Source organism: Rana temporaria, chromosome 5, assembly GCF_905171775.1.
Source record: "Rana temporaria chromosome 5, aRanTem1.1, whole genome shotgun sequence".
Taxonomy (NCBI): domain Eukaryota; kingdom Metazoa; phylum Chordata; class Amphibia; order Anura; family Ranidae; genus Rana; species Rana temporaria.
This window is the reverse complement of record NC_053493.1, coordinates 408,072,195-408,092,155: the sequence shown is the minus strand read 5'-3', so window position 1 is coordinate 408,092,155 and position 19,961 is coordinate 408,072,195. Positions and strand designations below refer to the sequence as shown.

Here is a 19,961-nt window from a genome sequence, read left to right as displayed (position 1 = left end):
AATAAGAATACAGTATGTATGTGTATGTTCTGCATATAGGCATGAATAAGATGGGGGAGTAGGCCGGGTAGCCAGACCTATACCCCTGCCTTTGTTCACCCACTACCCCGAATAGGGCGGCACTCTATACCCCGACGCCTTCTCTGCGAGGAGACGTCGGCGAGTGCCATAGCCGTTAGGGCTACTTTAGATAATTTTGACAGCTACACACCCTAGTGTCAGCTCTTTACTTTCTTTTCTTTTCTTTCTTCTTCCCTCACCTGACACCCCCCCCCCCCTCGTGAACCTATACACCTTAGCCTTATTCCCTACTACACCCACCCGCCCCCCCCCAAAACCCCCACCCCATCCCCCCAAGTGCGGCCATGGACCTGCTCAACATAATATCCCTAAATGTGAAGGGGCTAAACACCCCTGAGAAGCGGCGGATGCTGCTGAATGACATGCGTCGGGCTAAAGCCGACATAGTTATGGTACAGGAGACCCACTTCAGAGACCTTAAAATGCCCCTACTCAAAAATAGATACTACCCTTCAGTGTACCACTCGGCATACGTAGAGGCGAAATCACGTGGAGTATCTATTCTTATTTCGGCACGAGTACCCTGGACACTAGATGACGTAAAGACGGACAGCGAGGGCCGATTCCTTTTCTTGAAAGGCTCTATAGGAGGTAAAAAGGTGACACTTGTAAACCTGTATGCCCCCAACACCCGCCAGGACTCCTTTATTAAGAGACAGGTAGACAAGGCAATGCGCTTCTCGGAAGGCCAACTTATTCTGGGAGGTGACTTAAACTTCCCCCTCTCTCCGTTAGAGGACACATCCACGGGAGTGTCATCTACCTCACGCGATATGCGCAAGCGTATAGGAACAGCGTTACACTCCGCGCAGTTGATCGATACGTGGCGACTTTTTCATCCTGGGGAACGTGACTTTTCCTTCTACTCCAAACCACACCAGTCGTATTCCCGCATCGATTACCTCTTCGTCCCACATAGCCAACTACACGCGGTTAAGGACACGTCAATTGGCTCTATTACGTGGTCAGACCATGCCCCGGTAGGTCTAAAATATGCGCTCTCGGAAGTCAACGCAGGACAAACCGCAACATGGAGACTCAACGAAAGTCTCCTACAAAACCCAGAGGTCCGGGCAGATGTGGTTGCCGAGATAGACAGATACTTTGAGCTTAACACCACGCCGGATAGTGACCCCGGTGTAGTCTGGGAGGCCCATAAGGCCGTCATCAGGGGGGTCCTGATCAAACACGGCGCTAGACTAAAACGAGAGCGGACGATACAGCTGAACCAGCTTTTGGATAAGTTGCGGACCCTGGAAGCGGCCCATAAGGCGGCCCCGACTGCCCGAGTAGGGGCAGACCTAGACATTGTACGCTCACAAATTACTGACATCCTGCAGTATAAAGCCAAAACGGCAATACAAGTGTGCCGGAGGAAGGTCTATGAGTCGGGTAATAAGTGCGGGAGGCTTCTGGCTCAGACCCTCCAAGCACAACGCCAAGCGTCTTACATCCCACACGTGATTACATCGGAGGGGCAGAGGGCATCTTTACCCCACCAAATTACCGGTGAGTTCAGATCGTTCTATGCGGCCCTCTATAACCTACACGGCCCGACAGCCACACACGACCAAGTGACGGACTACCTAACCAGATCAGGCATGACAGCACTACAGACAGAGGCGCGCGGGGAACTGGAAGAACCCATTACCCTAACAGAACTCCAGACTGCCCTTGGCAGTACTAAAAAGGGGAAAGCCCCTGGCCCGGACGGCCTTACTGTGCAGTACTATAAGACCTTGCTGCCATCACTGGGACAACAAATGGTGAAGTTGTTTAACGTCCTCGGGGGGGGAGGTGAATTTCACAGCTCCACGCTCCAGGCCCAGATCTCGGTGATACCTAAAGAGGGGAAGGACCCATCATTGTGTGGGAGCTACCGCCCCATATCCCTCCTAAATGCGGACCTGAAAATATTCACCAAGATCTTGGCCTCTAGACTACAGCAACACCTCCCACGCCTGATCCACCTGGACCAGGTGGGGTTCGTCCCAACAAGAGAAGCCAGGGACAATACCATCAAAGTCCTTAACTTATTACATGTGGCAGTGGGTAGCAGGAAACCCTGCGTGTTGGTGGGGACAGATGCCGAGAAGGCATTTGACCGGGTGAAATGGGACTACATGTTTGCAACATTGAGGCATGTGGGCCTGGGGGACAGGATGATGAGATGGGTGAGAGCCGCCTATGTCGGACCAACGGCCAGAGTTAAGGCGAACGGGGTGATATCAGAGGCCTTCCCGATATCCAATGGCACGAGGCAGGGTTGCCCTCTCTCGCCCCTACTCTTTGCCCTCTCCCTCGAGCCCTTCCTGTGTCATGTTAGACGGAACCCAGACATAACGGGGGTGACAGTGGGCAAAAGGCAACATAAGGTCTCTGCATATGCAGATGACCTTATGTTTACGCTCTCGGACCCCTCTACCTCCCTGACACATCTCATGCGGGAATTTGACACATACGGCCAGCTTTCGAATTTGAGGATCAATTTCACCAAGTCGGAGGCCATGGGTGTTGGGATCCCTCGCCACAGCCTTGCGGAGCTCAGGGGGAGTTTTGACCTGAAATGGACAGACGGGGCCCTGAAGTACCTCGGTACTTACATACCGCCGTCGTTTGCCAGACTCTTCCAATTAAACTTCCCACCACTCCTTACGACGGTAAAGAACTTACTTAACCAATGGAACGGGGGCTTACACTCATGGCTGGGCCGCTGCAACATCCTTAAGATGGCGGTACTGCCGAAGTTCCTATATCTCCTACAGGCCCTACCGATATGCATTCCGGGTGACTTCTTTAAACAAGTACACACCGCCTTCACCAGATTTTTGTGGGCAGGGAAAAGCCCCCGACTAAGCAGGAAGACACTCTCACTCCCGAAAATGCACGGGGGCCTGGCAATGCCTGACCTCCGTGCCTATTACCAGGCGACCCATCTCGGGAGGCTGGTGGACTGGTGCCGCCACGCCGAAACCAAGTTGTGGACCCAGGTGGAGCAGGAACAGAGTGGGGTTCCACTTCGGGGGGCGCCGTGGTGCGCGACGGTGCTGCCCCCGGAGTTGAAACGGCATCCTCTGATAGGGGCTACGGTTAGGGTCACATCGCAACTACTAACAAAACCACCTCTTGCGACACGCAACTCCCCACTGAGACCGGTACTGGGACACCCCAGCTTTGAACCGGGACTCCAGGACGGGAAACTCCTTGAACTACGCGAGGCAGGCTTTAGCCAAGTGTCACATTTTAGTGACAGGGGTAAATGGAAGACAGCTGCAGAGCTGATGGACCCCATGGGCCCATATAAATTGGACTACATGAGAGCACTTCAGCTCGGACACTTCCTGAGCAGTATGACACCCCCTGACGCCATACAGCAACCGCCCACGACCCTAGAGGAGATCTGTAACGGGACCGGGGTGATTCTGCACACCCTATCCCTGATGTATGCCATACTGAACACCCCCCCTGAGGGCAGCCCAATCCCATGCCTGCTTAAGTGGGAAAGGGACTTGAACTGTGTATTCACGACAAACAAGAGACAACGTATACTCGAACTTACTCATAAATCGTCCATATGCTCCAGAACCCAAGAAACGGGCTATAAAATACTTACGAGGTGGTACAGGACCCCAGCATTATTGAGCACTCTCTTCCCGGGAGCGTCGGACCTTTGCTGGCGCTGCCTGGAGGAGAAAGGTACCCTTGTACACATTTTTTGGTCCTGCGCACGGCTGCAGGACTTCTGGAGAGGAGTTCGGCAGGTAACCCAAAGGTTTACTGACCGAGTGATACCGGACGACCCGGCATTCTTCCTGCTACACGCGACAGACACCCCAACCAAGATTTACAAAAAGTCGGTGGTACGCCATCTGATAGACGCGGCTAAGGCGTGCATCCCACTCAACTGGAAATCCCAACACCCACCGACCCTCTCCCTCTGGCTTAAAAAAGTAGACAGCATTAGTCGGCTAGAAGACCTTATCCTCACTAGCCAAGACAGACAGGAAACCTACAAAGACACCTGGCAGCTCTGGAACATTTTTAAATACTCCACTGAGGGCCAGTCCCTCCGAGGGGAGCGAACAGATGATGTAGCTGCAGCTGCACCCCAGCAGACACTGGCCACACCCCCCCCCCCCCCCCCCCCCTCTGTGCCTCCCCTGATATTCTTCCTCTCCTTATCTCTGTACTATTATGTTTCTCTTATCTCTGCTTCTTTTCAGCTCTATAAAATAAGAAATGGAAGGGAGGCCGGGCTGATGCGGCCTGGATTACCAGGAACGGATCCCCAGGGCGGAGTCATGCAGATCCCCCGTAGTTATAACCACATGCCATGGACACATGGGCACACGATGGTCTAAGTTCTCCACCCCCTATACTAACCTCTTCATGTTGAAATGAGATGACACACGGGGGGAAAATGGGCAAATATAACTCCGGGAAGGGCCCCGAAGAGGGCTCTGCTATGTTACATTGGGATGTATGTATTGTTTCGCCCTGCTGTACATGCTGTTAATTAATGATTCTGTATTGTAGGCCGTGAAGGCCGGTCTCTCCGTTATAAATAAAAAATTTCAAAAAAAAAAAAATGACGATTACACTTTTTCTTTTGCAGGGAGAAATCGGAAGTCCGGGGCCTGTCGGACCTCCAGGTCTGAAAGGAGAGAAAGGAGAGTCTGTAAGTCAATTGTACTGCAAATTTGTTTGTATTATCTCTGTGGTTGGTGCTGTGCCTCCTACCAATGGGGGCTGGTATAGTAGCTTGAGGATTAAAATCAAGGGAGTGTATTAGGTTGGCTATAGGGATTAGACATGTGCAATACCTTAATCAAAATGCGGACAAAAATGTTATTATTCGGGGATTAGGTTGTACCTGAATTGCCAAATTGTGATAGTATCGAATTTCAACCAATTTCAACCAATCTGAAATAATTTATAACAAAACAAAATATTGTAATGAAATAATGAATTCTAAATATTCAAAAATGAATTTGAATTTGAAAAATTTGAAAATGTATTTAAAATTTTTTAAAATGAATTTGAAAAATTTGAAAATTAATTTGAAAATAATGTGAAAATGTGTCTTTTATTTCAACCTCACCTACTACAGTAGGTGACCGCGATATTGTAGCTAAAAGCGGCTCGGCATCGGCGATAGTCGCCTATGCGTCCCCCTTCGCAAGACCTGGCGCTCCTCCCGCTCACCACTCCCAAGAGATTCCTTTGGATAGTCTGCATCTTGTGGGGGGCGGCCTTGCAGTGCCGACTTCCAGCATGATCCCATCACACTGGATATACAATCTCGCGGGCACGTACTGTATGTAACTATGTAACTAATTGAAATTAGAAAAATTAAAAAGTGATTTGGAATTTGAAAATGAGTTTGAATTCGAAATAGAAACCTGTTGCAATAAATACAATAAGGTATAAATGTGAAATCAGATGATGACAAGAATAGTAAGAAAAAAAAGGATATAATAAATATAGTTATCTTCAGAAATTCTATTAGTTTAGAAAAGAATGAATATACTAACCAAATATGAATATCCAAAACAAATTCCGAAAAAAAAATGATTCCAACATAATATGACAAAACAAAATTATGAACTTAACAAACAAATCTGAAACTAAATACATTTTTCCATCATGCACATCTCTAATAAGGATGAGATTAGCTGCCCTGGGTATGGTTTGGGCAGGGTTCAAAGAATTTCAATGATGTTTGAATGCCAAATCCAAAGCCCATTGAAATCAATGGAAGCCAAATCTGTACATTTTCTGGGTTAATGGGCAAGGGGATTTCAAAAATGCCCTGGGGAACATGTGGCAATGCAATTTTTTATTGTATTTTATGTTTAATTTGTTTAGGAGCAGTTATATTTTAAATGTTTAAAGTGAAAATTAAAAATGCCCACAAATAAGATGCCTGGGGTTTTCCTAATCCTGTATGCAAGGGGGCCATCTCTGTAATATGCCCATAAATTATATTTCACTGCTGGTAATTTTTAAAAAAAAATACATTTAATTTCCGACTTCTCTTTTTTTTTAAATGACATTTCATTGCCAGTTTCTTTTTTTTTCTTTTTTTTTAAGATTTTTATTGGTTTTGTGAACAGTGTACAGTGTACAATTCGACGTTGTGGGGAACATTTAGACAAATGAACTTATTCACACTGACACATTGTAATTATCTCCTATAGTATGGTCTCAACTAACGTGTCCAAATCACGGACACCCGTTAGTTGAGACCACCGAATGACTCCAGGCACGCATCTGACCACCGATTACCTGCACCCCTCCATTCCGGTTTTGTGTCTGCTATCTACTTCTGTTTGTGAGTAGGCACTGCACATGTATATTTATTTTATTTATATTCTTCATTAAATTTGGGCTTATTGCACTTAGATTGGCGCATCTTGTCCCTTTTTCTTTGAATCTTTCAGAGCTTCGCTTCTGCTTTAGGTGCTGCCGCCAAGTGTCCCTTACAGCCAGTTATATTACTATAATCCAGGACTTTCATGGACATTATCTTTGGACTTTTTTATTAGACTTTTATATACCTCAGCCCATTGTGTTTGCTCTATTGGATCATGCGCCACATACCCTCTCTTTTCTTGCATGATGTTGTAAAGCGCTGCGTAAACTGTTGGCGCTATATAAATCCTGTATAATAATAATAATAATGCAAGAATACATAGTTAAGTAAACAGTCCTTTCCCCAGGTGCAGCAACCCAATTGGGAACGTTAGTGCTGCAGAAGTGGAGAGGACTTTTCTTATTCCCTTCCTTTTTTTCAGTTCGGTGTAACAGATAACAATTCAAAAATATTGCTCGGCCATTTTTTTTTTTTTTTTTTAATGACACTTCATTGCCAGCTTCTTATTTTTTTGAAAAATTACATTTCATTGTCGGCTTCTTTTTTTTTTTCCAAAATTATATTTCATTGCCGGCTTAATTTAATAAACAAAAAGACATTGGGCCAGATTCACGTAGATCGGCGTATCTCTGTGTGGGCGTTGCGCATCTCATATGCGCTACGCCAAAGTAACATAGAGAGGCAAGAACAGTGGGCCAGATTCACAAAAGAGATACGACGGCGTATCTCCTGATACGCCGTTGTGTCTCTGAGAGTGAGTATCTATGCGGCTGATTCATAGAATCAGTTCCGCATAGATAGCCCTAAGATCCGACAGGTGTAATTGACTTACACCGTCGGATCTTAGGATGCAATACTTCGGCCGCCGCTGGGTGGAGTTCGCGTCGTTTTCCAGCGTCGGGTATGCAAATTAGCTTTTACGGCGATCCACGAAGGTACGCGCGTTCGTTACGTTGTCGCTAGTCGGTTTTTCCCGTCGCAAAGTTAGGCCTGCTTTTTCATGGCTTAATTTTAGACTAGCCATGTTAAAGTATGGCTGTCGTTCCCGCGTCGAATTTCAAATGAAAATTTTTTTTGCGTAAGACGTCCAGGAATACGAAAGTACGTTACGCACGTCGCCATTCAAAAAACACGTCGGGGCGCCGTAATTTCACGCAATGCACGTTGGGAAATTTCCTAACGGAGCATGTGCAGAACGTTCGGCGCGGGAACGTGCCTAATTTAAATGGTACACACCCCATTTGAATTAGGCGGGCTTGCGCCGGACGTCTTTACGTTACTCCGCCGCAAGTTTATACTCAAGTGCTTTGTGAATCAAGCACTTACGAGGAAAACTTGCGGCGGTGTAACTTAAAGACGATACGTTACGCCGCCGCAGTTCTCTATGAATCTGGCCCAGTATTCACAAAGCACTTGCTCCCTAAGTTACGGCGGCGTAGCGTAAATGGGCCGGCGTTAGCCCGCCTATATCAAAGTAGGCTGTAGTGGGCGTGTTGTATTGAAATGAATCGTGAACCCATGTAAATGAAGCACCGAACGAACGGCGCATGCGAGCGCATGCTCAAAATCACGTCGAATTTACGCCCTAAGATACGACGGCTCAATTGCAACGACGTGAACGTAACCTACGCCCAGCTCCATTCACATACGACTTACGTAAACGACATAAAATCCGACGGCTGTTCCGTCGTTCATACCTTAGCATTGGCTGCGCCTCATATAGCAGGGGTAACTTTACGCCGGACGTACGCCTTACGTAAACGGCGTAGCTTACTGCGACGGGCGCAAGTACGTTCGTGAATCGGCGTATCTAGCTCATTTACATATTTGACGCGTAAATCAACGGAAGCGCCCCTAGCGGCCAGCGTAAATATGCACCCAAAATACGATGGCGTAGGAGACTTACGTCGGTCGTATCTTGGCAAAATTCAGGCGTATCTTGTTCCCTGAATGCGGCGCATAGATACGACGGCGCATCACAGAACTTACGCGGCGTATCAACAGATACGTCGGCGTAAGCTAAATGTGAATTTGGCCCATTATATTTCCAGCTTATTTATTTTTTTAACAGCCCACAGACTCCTCCAAGGGTCTGCTATGTCTTTTGGGGGGGTGGTACTTAGCAGGCATTTACAGGAGGAGGATTTCATGGGTAATAGTGGAAGTAATACCTCTATTATGCATAATGTTCAGTGTTTGAACGCCTCAACAGCCAAAGTTCTGTCTGGACCTGTGTTTGGATTGAACCTTGAGCTTGTCTCTAGTTGGCTTATATATGTTACACATAGTATAGGGAGTGACGGTGTACACATACTTGCAGTATATCTAAAATCATAACTTTTTTTTTATAGTTAGAGTTGGACATGGTTAAAATTATTGTTTGCTCCCTTCACTCCCTGTTGGAACAGGAAATGCGAGGAAATCGATTCAAAGTTAGGTTAATGTCACGAACTACGGTGAACGGGAGTGAACCACAACTGCGGTTAAGGGAAGAATTCAATGCACCTCCCTATGTTATGTGAGATTTCAGTACTAGGCCCCAGGCGTCACTCCAATCAGAGAACAGGAGTTTGGGGGGGGTCACTATATCATCTCTTTCACATATAGGCTTGCATTGAGCTACTAAGGGTGGAGGTATTACAACATGCCTCCAACCGCTAGCATAGATAAATTACAATTAGGATCAACAAGCACAACTGCATTAAGATTCCAATGCAGGTACTCTATGTATAGTGATTATCAGTACCAGACCCAAGGCATCACTCCAATCAGAGAACAGGAGTTTGGGGGTTCTCTACATCATATCACTTTAACATAGGGATGCATTGGGCTACTAAGGGAGCAGGTATGAGATACCGTCGAGCCTTAGCATGAAAATGTTAGAGCGAACATGTTCAGCATTTTAGGGACAAAAGCACATATACATTTAAGAACGTATGTCAGGCACGTAGCATTTAAAGATACTGTATTCAATCAGGAACAATTGTCAAGCACAAAGCATATGAAAATACTATATGCAATTAGCAATTACTTTAAGCAATTAGAGAAGTACTGTATTTATTGGCGTATAACACTCACTTTTTTACCCTGAAAATGGAGTGTAAACTGTGCCTGTGTGTTATAAGCAGGGGGCTGTGGAAAGTTTTTTTCCTGAAAATTCCCTCTTAAAGTAAGGGTGCGTGGGGATCGAAAGTTTGTGCACCCCAGGTAAAAATTTGTATTAATGTGCATAACGAAGCCAAGGAAAAGATGGAAAAATCTCCAAAAGGCATCAAATTACAGATTAGACATTCTTATAATATGTCAAAAAAAGTTAGGCCCAGATTCTCATACATTAGCGTTGCTCCTGGGCAGCGTAATGTATGAGCTCTACGTTGCACCGCCGCAGGTTTACAGGTTTAAATCCTGATTCTCAGAACACTTACCTGTAAACTTGCGGCGGTGTAGCGTTAGATTGCTCGGCGCAAGCCCGCCCAATTCAAATGGGGCGGGCACCATTTAAATTAGGCGCGCTCCCGCGCCGAGCGTACTGCGCATGCTCCGTCGGGTAAATTACCCGACGTGCATTGCGCTAAATGACGTCGCCCCGACGTCATTTGCCTAGATGTATACGTAAATGGCGTCCAGCGCCATTCACGGACGTCTTACGCAAACGACGTAATTTTTATTCAATTCGACGCGGGAACGACGGCCATAGTTAACATTGGTTGCGCCTGCTAATTAGCAGGGGCAACCTTACGCGTCAGGTACGCTACGCAAACGACGTTAATTCGCTGCGTCGACCTCGCGTATGTTCGGGTATCGCCGTACTTACCTCATTTGCATAGACGACGGGGAAAAGCGACGATGCGACACCTAGCGGCGGGAAAAAAAATTACTTTTAAGATCTGACAGCGTAACAGCCTTACGCTTGTCAGATCTAATGGGTACCTATGCGCAACTGATTCTGAGAATCAGTCGCATAGATACCCGGGGCCAGATGAGGTGTTACGACGGCGCTAATGGTGTTGCGCCGTCGTAACGCCTTTGAGAATCTGGCCCTTAGATTTTATTTCCATCATTTATACCAGTGGTCATCAACCCTGTCCTCAGAGCCCACTAACAGGCCAGGATTGCATGATAACTGAAATACATCACAGGTGATATTATTTGCTGCTCAGTGATTGCAGTATTCTAGTCTGCATCTCCCCAAGGTAATACATAAAACCTGGCCTGTTAGTGGGCCCTGGAGGACAGGGTTGATGACCACTGATTTACACTTTCAAAATTACAGAAAACAAAAAAATGGTGTCTGCAAAAGTTTGGGCACCCTGCAGAATTTAAAGCATGCACTGCCCCCTTTGCAAAGCTGAGACCTGCCAGTGTCATGGATTGTTCTCAATCATCATCTGGGAAGACCAGGTGATGTCAATCTCAAAGGTTTTAAATGCCCAGACTCATCTGACCTTGCCCCAACAATCAGCACCATGGGTTCTTCTAAGCAGTTGTCTAGAAAACTGAAAGTGAAAATAATTGACGCTCACAAAGCTGGAGAAGGCTATAAGAAGATGGCAAAGCGTTTTCAGATGTCAATATCCTCTGTTCGGAATGTAATTAAGAAATGGCAGTCATCAGGAACAGTGGAAGTTAAAGCAAGATCTGGAAGACCAAGAAAAATATCAGACAGAACAGCTCGCAGGATTGTGAGAAAAGCAATTCAAAACCCACGTTTGACTGCAAGATCCCTCCAGAAAGATCTGGCAGACACTGGAGTTGTGGTACATTATTCCACTATAAAGAGATACTTGTACAAATATGGTCTTCATGGAAGAGTCATCAGAAGAAAACCTCTTCTACGTCCTCACCACAAAAATCAGCATTTGAACTTTGCAAACGAACATATAGACAAGCCTGATGCATTTTGGAAACAAGTTCTGTGGACCGATGAGGTTAAAATAGAACTTTTTGGCCGGAATGAGCAAAGGTACGTTTGGAGAAGAAAGGGCACAGAATTTAATGAAAAGAACCTCTGTCCAACTGTGAAGCATGGGGGTGGATCAATCATGCTTTGGGGTTGTATTGCAGCCAGTGGCACAGGGATCATTTCACGAGTAGAAGGAAAAATTGATTCAATAAAATGTCAGCAAATTTTGGATGGTAACTTGATGCCATCTGTGAAAAAGCTGAAGTTAAAGAGAGGATGGCTTCTACAAATGGATAATGATCCTAAACACACCTCAAAATCCACAGGGGATTACATCAAGAGGCTTAAACTGAAGGTTTTGCCATGGCCTTCACAATCTCCTGACCTCAACATAATTGAAAATCTATGGATAGACCTTAAAAGAGCAGTGCGTGACAGACAGCCCAGAGATCTCAAAGAACTGGAAGACTTTTGTAAGGAAGAATGGGCAAAGATACCTAAAACAAGAATTGAAAGACTCTTGGCTGGCTACAAAAAGCATTTACAAGCTGTGATACTTGCCAAAGGGGGCAGTACAAGATATTAACTCTGCAGGGTGCCCAAACTTTTGCAGATGCCATTTTTTTGTTTTGTGTAATTTTGAAAGTGTAAATGATGGAAATTAAATCTAACTTTTTTTTTACATATTATAAGAATTTCTAATCTGTAATTTGATGCCTTTTGGAGATTTTTCCATCTTCCCTTGGCTTCGTTATGCACATTAATACAAATTGTTACCTGGGGTGCCCAAACTTTCGATCCCCACTGTATCTGTCTGGAGAGGGTTACAAAGCCATTAGCCAGAGAACCATGGCGAGAGCCATTATCCACAAATGGAGATAACTTGGAACAGTGGCTGGCCCACCAAAATTACTCCAAGAGTACAATGACAACTCATCCCGAAGGTCGTAAAAGAACCCAGAACAACTTCTAAAGAACTGCAGGCCTTACTTGCCTCAGTTAAGATCAGTGTTCATGATTCATCAACAGGGCTGGACTGGGACAAAAATTTGGCCCTGGACTTTACATAGACCAGCCCACTTTCATTTTACAAACGCACAAAAACAAGTGAAGCGGGAGGGCTAACGACATGCAGGAACATTGCTACAGCCTCATTAACTGGAATTTCAGAAACCGGCATTGCTGCACAACCATTGGCTGCCTTTCAGCAATGCAGCCGCGCTGAGGCTGAACTGGGTTGCGCACTATGAAGTGAGATGATGGGCAGTGCGGATGACAGGTCTCTCCTATGCCGGCCGGCAAAGCCCCCCCCAGCCAGCCAACCTCGATGGCCACCCAAGCCCTCCCCCCATTCACTGACCATTAGCCATTCTTCTTTATTTCTCTTAGGCAGTACAGCGGTGCTCAAGGCCAGGTTCCACAATGCACCCCCTCCCCGCCAACCGAACCTCCCCCCCAAATCAACGGATAATGTGCGGCACGGTTAGATCAAATATGTTTTGTTTGTTTTTTTACTTTATTATCACTTTTTTTATTTTTATTTATTTGTAGCTTGTCGCTTACTTTCTTAAATTTTTGTATCATTTTCTTATTATTTTTCTTATTATTTTTCTTATTCTTTACTTTTTTATTTTATTAATTTCATTATTATTTCTTCTTATTTATTTTTTATCAATTTTTTTTCACTTAACTTTTTTTGCTATCACACAGGAGAAAACAATTTCCTGTGTGATAGAAATTGGAGGTGACATGTTCTCTTTATTGACCCTGTCACCTCCAAAACAGGAGTCCTAGCACTGTGCTCAAACTCCTGTCACAGCTGAGATGGGAAAAGCACAGCTCTCCCCTCTCACTGTGTACATTGGCAGCAGGGACAGGAGACAGACTCGGTGGCCGGGGGGAGGACAGAGTCCCGAAGACAGAGCCAGCAAAGAGAGAGGTATGTGGGGTGGGGGGGGAGAGGGGAGGACGGATGGGAGCACATATTTTACAAGTGATTTCGGCGACATCGCCGCAATCACTTGTTAACGAGCGAGTGGATTCCCTCATAACTTACCGCCCTTAACTGTATCTTCCGGGCGTCGGGGGACTCCATGCCACTGCCGCCCCTTGGAGCCCTGCCGCCCCAAGGCCTGGCCTCAGTGGCCTTGTGGGAAATCCGGGCCTGGTCACACAGTTGCCTCACAGTCTCCTTTGGCTTTTTTCTCTCTCTTGGTTTTTGAACAACACAGACATTGATTTTTTATTTTTCGGCTTTGACAAAATCACAAAATCTCCCCCGCCCCATTAATTCCGGCTGACATTTTTTTTTTTGGCGCACTTTATTATTATCAGCCTTCTATTAGATAAGAGAGGAAAAGTGGTGTTTACGCCGAACATTATGTTAAGCATAAAGTTACAAAAGTGATTTATTTGGGAGAAGGAGAGATTGATTGATGTGTCTGCGGCGGCACAAATAACAGCTACATAATGTTGGCGCAGATTCTAAACAACATGAGTCATGTTACATAGTTCCACTTACAAACTGCACCCGAGGGAAATCAGACAAGCGCGGCACAATCAAGTGTGCGACGTCTACACATCAAACACTGTAAATAAACCAATTTTTGAAGCGTTTTTGTTTTAAAAAAAAAAAAAAAGGTATAATGTTGATGATCTCAAGATGTTCCATCCTTCACATTGTTGTCTGTGTTTATAAATGGGCTTAAGATGTTTCATGGCGAGATGCTTCCGTTCCATATTGATGCCTTTAATGTAATTAATGCCGTTTATTTTGTTCCTTTTCGGGGGGGGGGGGGGGTTCTGTAAAGTCAATCTCCAGGCAAAAAAACATAACAATTCATTTTATGTGTAAACATATGCATTGTGGGAGAAATATGTTGCTGTGTAACAATGGCATTCATTTTGCAATGCCCCCGTGTGTTGTAGTACATCGTGTTCCAAAATTTGTGGAATAACCACATTTTTAGACATGTGCATTCATTTTCGTCCACATGCATTTTCGTGAAAATTTCTGTTTTAACCACTTAACCCCCCGGACCATATTGCTGCCCAAAGACCAGAGCATTTTTTGCGATTCGGCAATGCGTCGCTTTAACTGACGATTACGCGGTCGTGCGACGTGGCTCCCAAACAAAATTGGCGTCCTTTTTTCCCCACAAATAGAGCTTTCTTTTGGTGGTATTTGCTCACCTCTGCGGTTTTTAGTTTTTGCGCTATAAACAAAAATAGAGCGACAATTTTGAAAAAAATGCAATATTTTTTACTTGTTGCTATAATAAATATCCCCCAAAAATATATAAAAAAAACGATTTTTTTCCTCAGTTTAGGCCGATACGTATTCTTCTACCTATTTTTCGTAAAAAGTGTTTATTGATTGGTTTGCGCAAAAGTTATAGCGTTTACAAAATAGGGGGTATTTTTATGGCATTTTTATTAATATATTTTTTTCACTAGTAATGGCGGCGATCAGCGTTTTTTTTTTTCGGTACAGCGACATTATGGCGGACACTTCGGACACTTTTGACACATTTTTGGGACCATTGGCATTTTTATAGCGATCAGTGCTATAAAAATGCATTAGATTACTATAAAAATGCCACTGGCAGTGAAGGGGTTAACACTAGGGGGGGGAAGGGGTTAAGTATGTTCCCTGGGTGTGTTCTAACTGTAGGGGGGGTGGCCTCACTAGGGGAAATCAGGGCTGTCTTAATGAGAGGGCACACCTGGGCACTGCCCAGGGGCCCCAGCTGCATGGGGGGCCCCTGCACTTTCCCCAAAGCAGCTGGTCCCTGAGCCCACGCTGCCCCCAAATTGGGGGCCCCATGATGGTACTGAGAGTGATATATATACAGGGGAGGCAGTCTGCCTCCTACCTACTTGATGTCTGTTTACCTGCACTGTCATCATTGTAGGGGCCCCAGAGCATTTCTGTGCCCAGGGGCCCATGATGTTGTTAAGATGGCCCTGGGGGAAATCACTGATCTTCTGTTCATACATTGTATGAACAGAGGATCAGCATTTCTCCCCCTGATAGGACCGGGAGCTGTGTGTTTACTAGGGGTGCGCGCCCTTAGTGGCCTGCGCGAGAGCCGACGTTATACTTTGGGCTCTCGCGCAGGGGAGCCGACTTGCCGCCGTAAAAGGACGGTGGGCGGTCGGCAAGTAGTTAACAAACGATAACGAACGCGCAGAATACGAAAGATCCGACATAAAAAATGTTTATTTTTGTTTCGTTGTGACAACAGTTCAATATAGATTGAAGATTCGACATGACGATGACAATAGCGATCTGTGTCTATCGAACCTGCGGTTGAATGTTCCTAACCTAACTCTATTAGACCAAGATTATTCTACATAGAGAGAAAAGATTCGACATACAGTGGGTGCTGGCGATTTTGTATTTCCAGCGTGATGGGATCACGCTGGATATCGGCACTGCGAGGCTGTGCTTCTCGTGCTCGCTGCCCCTATGAGATGCAGCACATCCATAGAAATCTATTGGGGGCGGCGAGCGGGAGGAGCGACAGATCTCGGTGCTGGATTCCATGACGGGGGTTGCGGGGGGTCAATATCGCCGCTGCCGAGGCAGGTACTGTAGAGACATAGAAAAAAAAGATTGGATATTATAGAGACATGAAGATTCTACGAATCGAATGTTCTAAGGAGATTCGACGAAGCAGCTAAAAACATACGATTGCTGCAGGCGGACATTTATGGTCAAATGCTCCGCCCATAGGCTATAGAAGAAGTCTAATGTTGGTTGACTAGTAATAATAAATTAACCACTTAAGACCCGGACCAAAATGCAGGTAAAGGACCAGGCCCCTTCTTGCGATTCGGCACTGCGTCGTTTTAACTGACAATTGCGTGGTCGTGCGACGTGGCTCCCAAACAAAATTGGCATCCTTTTTTTCCCCACAAATAGAGCTTTCTTTTGGTGGTATTTGATCACCTCTGCGTTTTTTATTTTTTGCGCTATAAACAAAAATAGAGCGACAGTTTAAAAAAAAAATGCAATATTTTTTACTTGTTGCTATAATAAATATCCCCCAAAAACATATACACGATTTTTTTTTCTCAGTTTAGGCCGATACGTATTCTTCTACCTATTTTTGGTAAACAAAAACGCAATAAGCGTTTATCGGGTTGGTTTGCGCAAAATTTATAGTGTTTACAAAATAGGGGATAGTTTTATTGCATTTTTATTTTTTTATTTTTTTTTACTAACCCTAATGGCGGCGATCAGCATTTTTTTTCGTGACTGCGACATTATGGCGGACAATTTTGGCACATTTTTGGGACCATTGTCATTTTCACAGCAAAAAATGCATTTAAAATGCATTCTTTTACTGTGAAAATGACAATTGCCGTTTGGGAGTTAACCACAGGGGGCGCTGATGGGGTTATGTGTGACCTCATTTGTGTTTACAACTGCAGGGGGTGTGGCTGTAGGTCTGACGTCATTGATTGTGCGTCGCTATATTAGGGAACACATAATCGATGACAGCGCCACAGTGAAGAACGGGGAAGTTGTGTTTACACACGGCTCTCCTCGTTCTTAAGCTCCGGGGACCGATCGCGGGACTCCAACGACGATCGGGTCCGCGAGTCCCGGTCACGGAGCTTCAGACCGGGCCGCGGGCGCGCGCCTGCGACCCACCGCTGGGCTTTATACAATCACGTACAGGTACGTGATTGTGCCCAGCAGTGCCATTCTGCCGACGTATATCGGTGTTAGGCGGTCCTTAAGTGGTTAATAAATATTATTACAACATAAGAATTCTACTATAGCTTGTAGGCGGAGCATTCGATCGGTAATGTACAATTGCGGCGTCGTACAGTTTAGCTGCTTCATCGAATCTTCTTAGAACATTCAACAGACACCATAAGCCTTCAATAATAGATTCAACCTTAATTAATTAAGATTTTAGGACAAATGCATTTTTTAACAAAACAAAATAAATAAAAACGAATTTCCGGAGTAATTAAATAAATTTATTTTTCGGACGAACCGAAATTCCGAAACAAAATATTTCAGCGTGCACGTGTCTACAAATTTTAGGATGTTTTGGTGCATTGGCAGCCCATTTATTTCAATGGGCAACCACCATAAGGCCCATGCATTAACACACTGTACAAACCTAAATTCTTCGTTGGAGAAATCTTCTCTCGTTTCCTGTCCCAGTCACCTACTAAAAATTCTTCATTACAGTCAGTAATGTACGAGGTGTGTCTAAAAAGTTCTGTGAAAGGTCTGATAACTCAACAGCAACATGGGTGAGGTGCGCACACATTCACATAGCTATCCAGAGACACGTCAAGAAGCACCAACCTAGCCGGGAGTACATGAGACCGTCAGGGTAAACCCACTGCGGGCAGTAGAACATAGTCAGTGTGAGAGGTAGGCCCCGTACACACGACCGAGTTTCTCAGCAGAATTCAGCCAGAAACTCGATGGGAGCCGTATTCTGCCGAGGAAACCGGTTGTGTGTACACTTTTGGCCGAGGAACTCGTCGAGCCAAATAGAGAACATGTTCTCTATTTCCTCGTTAGTCAATGGGGAAACTTGGCTCGCTGAGATCCTCGGCGGCTTCACAAGGAACTCGACGAGCAAAACGATGTGTTTTGCCCGTCGAGTTTCTCGGTCGTGTGTACGGGGCCGTAGAGTCACAGTGCAATGCAGCAACGAGTAAACATCAAGTTCTGCTACAAATTGGGGAAAATGGCGACAGAGACACATGAAATGTTGGTTTAAGTGTACGGGATGGAAGCCGTGAGCAGAAAATGTGTTTACGACTGGTCTAAACATTTTCGCAACTGGAAGGAAACTAAGGATGAGCCACGTTTGGGTTGGCCGTTGACAAGCAGAACCCAAGACATGATCGAGCAAGCGCAACAAATGCTGGCATAAGATCAGGGACTGACTCTACGATTGATGGCGGAGGAATTGGGCATTATTGGGGGGGAGTAAGTTGATAAAAGTTCAGAGAGATAATGGGGTGCCCAGCTATGAAGAGCCATATAGGTGAGCAAGAGCATCTTAAAGTCTATGCAAAACCGGGAAGCCAATGCAAGGACTCCAGGATAGGGGTAATATGATCACTTGCTCTAGACCGGGGGCCATATTCTTGTAGTTTCTGCGGCGGCATCGCGTAAGCTATTTACACTACGCCGCCGCAACTTACTGGAGCAAGTGCCGTATTCCTCAAGCACTTGCTCCGTAGTTTGCGGAGGCGTAGTGTAAAAGGCCCGGCGTAACCCCGCGTATTTCAAAGGGGGCGGCTTATATTTAAATTAAGCGCGCCCCCGTTTCGATCGAACTGCGCATGCACCGGGCTAAAGATAGCCCAGTGCGCATGCTCCAGTTCTCGGCGGAAAACGTCAATGACGCCGACGTGTGCGTCATTGACGTAAAGTCGTATTCAAGAACGACTTAGGAAAACGACGTACCCGACGGGAAAAGACGACGCGGACCCGACGCCATACTTAACATGGATACGGCGGACTTGCGTAAACTTACCCCTCATATAGCAGGGGTAAGTTTACGCTTACGCAAACGACGTAAGCGACGGCTATGCGACGCAAATTCGTTCGGGAATCGGCGTATCAGGCTCATTTGCATAAACAAATGAGACCTGAACGTAAATGCCACCTAGCGGCCGGCGGCGAATTACATTTAAGATCCGACAGTGTAAGTGACTTACACCTGTCGGATCTTCAGCGTATCTATGCGAAAATGATTCTAGGAATCACTCTCATAGATACGCGGGTCAAAAAACAGAGATACTCCGTCGTAACTCTTCTGAGAATATGGCCCCTAGTCAGGATTCTGGCTGCAGAATTTTTAAACATATTGAAGTCGATTAATAGTGGATTTAGGTACACCAGCGAGCGAGTAGAGCATTGCAGTAGTCAAGTCTGGGGAACACAAATATATGGATCAGCTCTTCAGCTACAGTGTATGATAGCATAGGACGCAGCCCAGCAATGTTTCTCAAATGGAAAAACGATGTTCTGACAACATTTTGTACATGTGTATCAAAGGTTAAATCTTACATCAAATATCACCAGGGCCGTTTGAAGGAATTTGGGGGCCCCAAGCAAAATGTCTGCTTTGTAAATTTTTGCAAAAAGCTTTAATACATATTACCTGATTCAAAAAAGAAGCAATATGAAATGGGATGGTAAAGAAAGAAAATTGAAAGAAAGCTATGGTAATTGTTTATGATACATATCATCCAGCCAGGTAGGGTTATGGTCAGCAAGCTACCATATTTTTCAGACAAAATGGGTGATGACTGCCTCCCCCCTTACCCCCCGTCTTCTTTTTACCCCCCTCCCTACCGCGTACCGTGCGGCAGGAGACTCAGTTTTCTGTTCCTGGCCGTGGACTGAAGGAAGTGAGCACTTCCTGTTAGTCCGCCCGGGAACAGGAAACTGAATCTCCTGTACTGCGCGGTACCCGGCCAGACTGCAGGAGGAGGGATTCAGGAAGAGGAGCTCGGCCACGCTACAAGCTGCAGCATTTATAGCAAGCGGCGGCGCGGTAAGGGTCCGCCCTGCTGGGGCCCCAGGCCAGATCGGGCCCCAAGCAATTG

General features: G+C 45.7%; 1 protein-coding gene across 1 annotated transcript in view; it reads left to right on the top strand.

The window, feature by feature from the left end:
- The window catches only part of COL22A1 (collagen type XXII alpha 1 chain), a 513,833-nt gene that overhangs the window by 185,721 nt on the left and 308,151 nt on the right, over nt 1-19,961 (top strand). Inside the window, exon 11 of the mRNA XM_040355007.1 lies at nt 4,697-4,759. Within this exon, the coding sequence (XP_040210941.1) occupies nt 4,697-4,759 (63 nt within the window). The remainder of the gene's footprint in view (nt 1-4,696; nt 4,760-19,961) is intronic.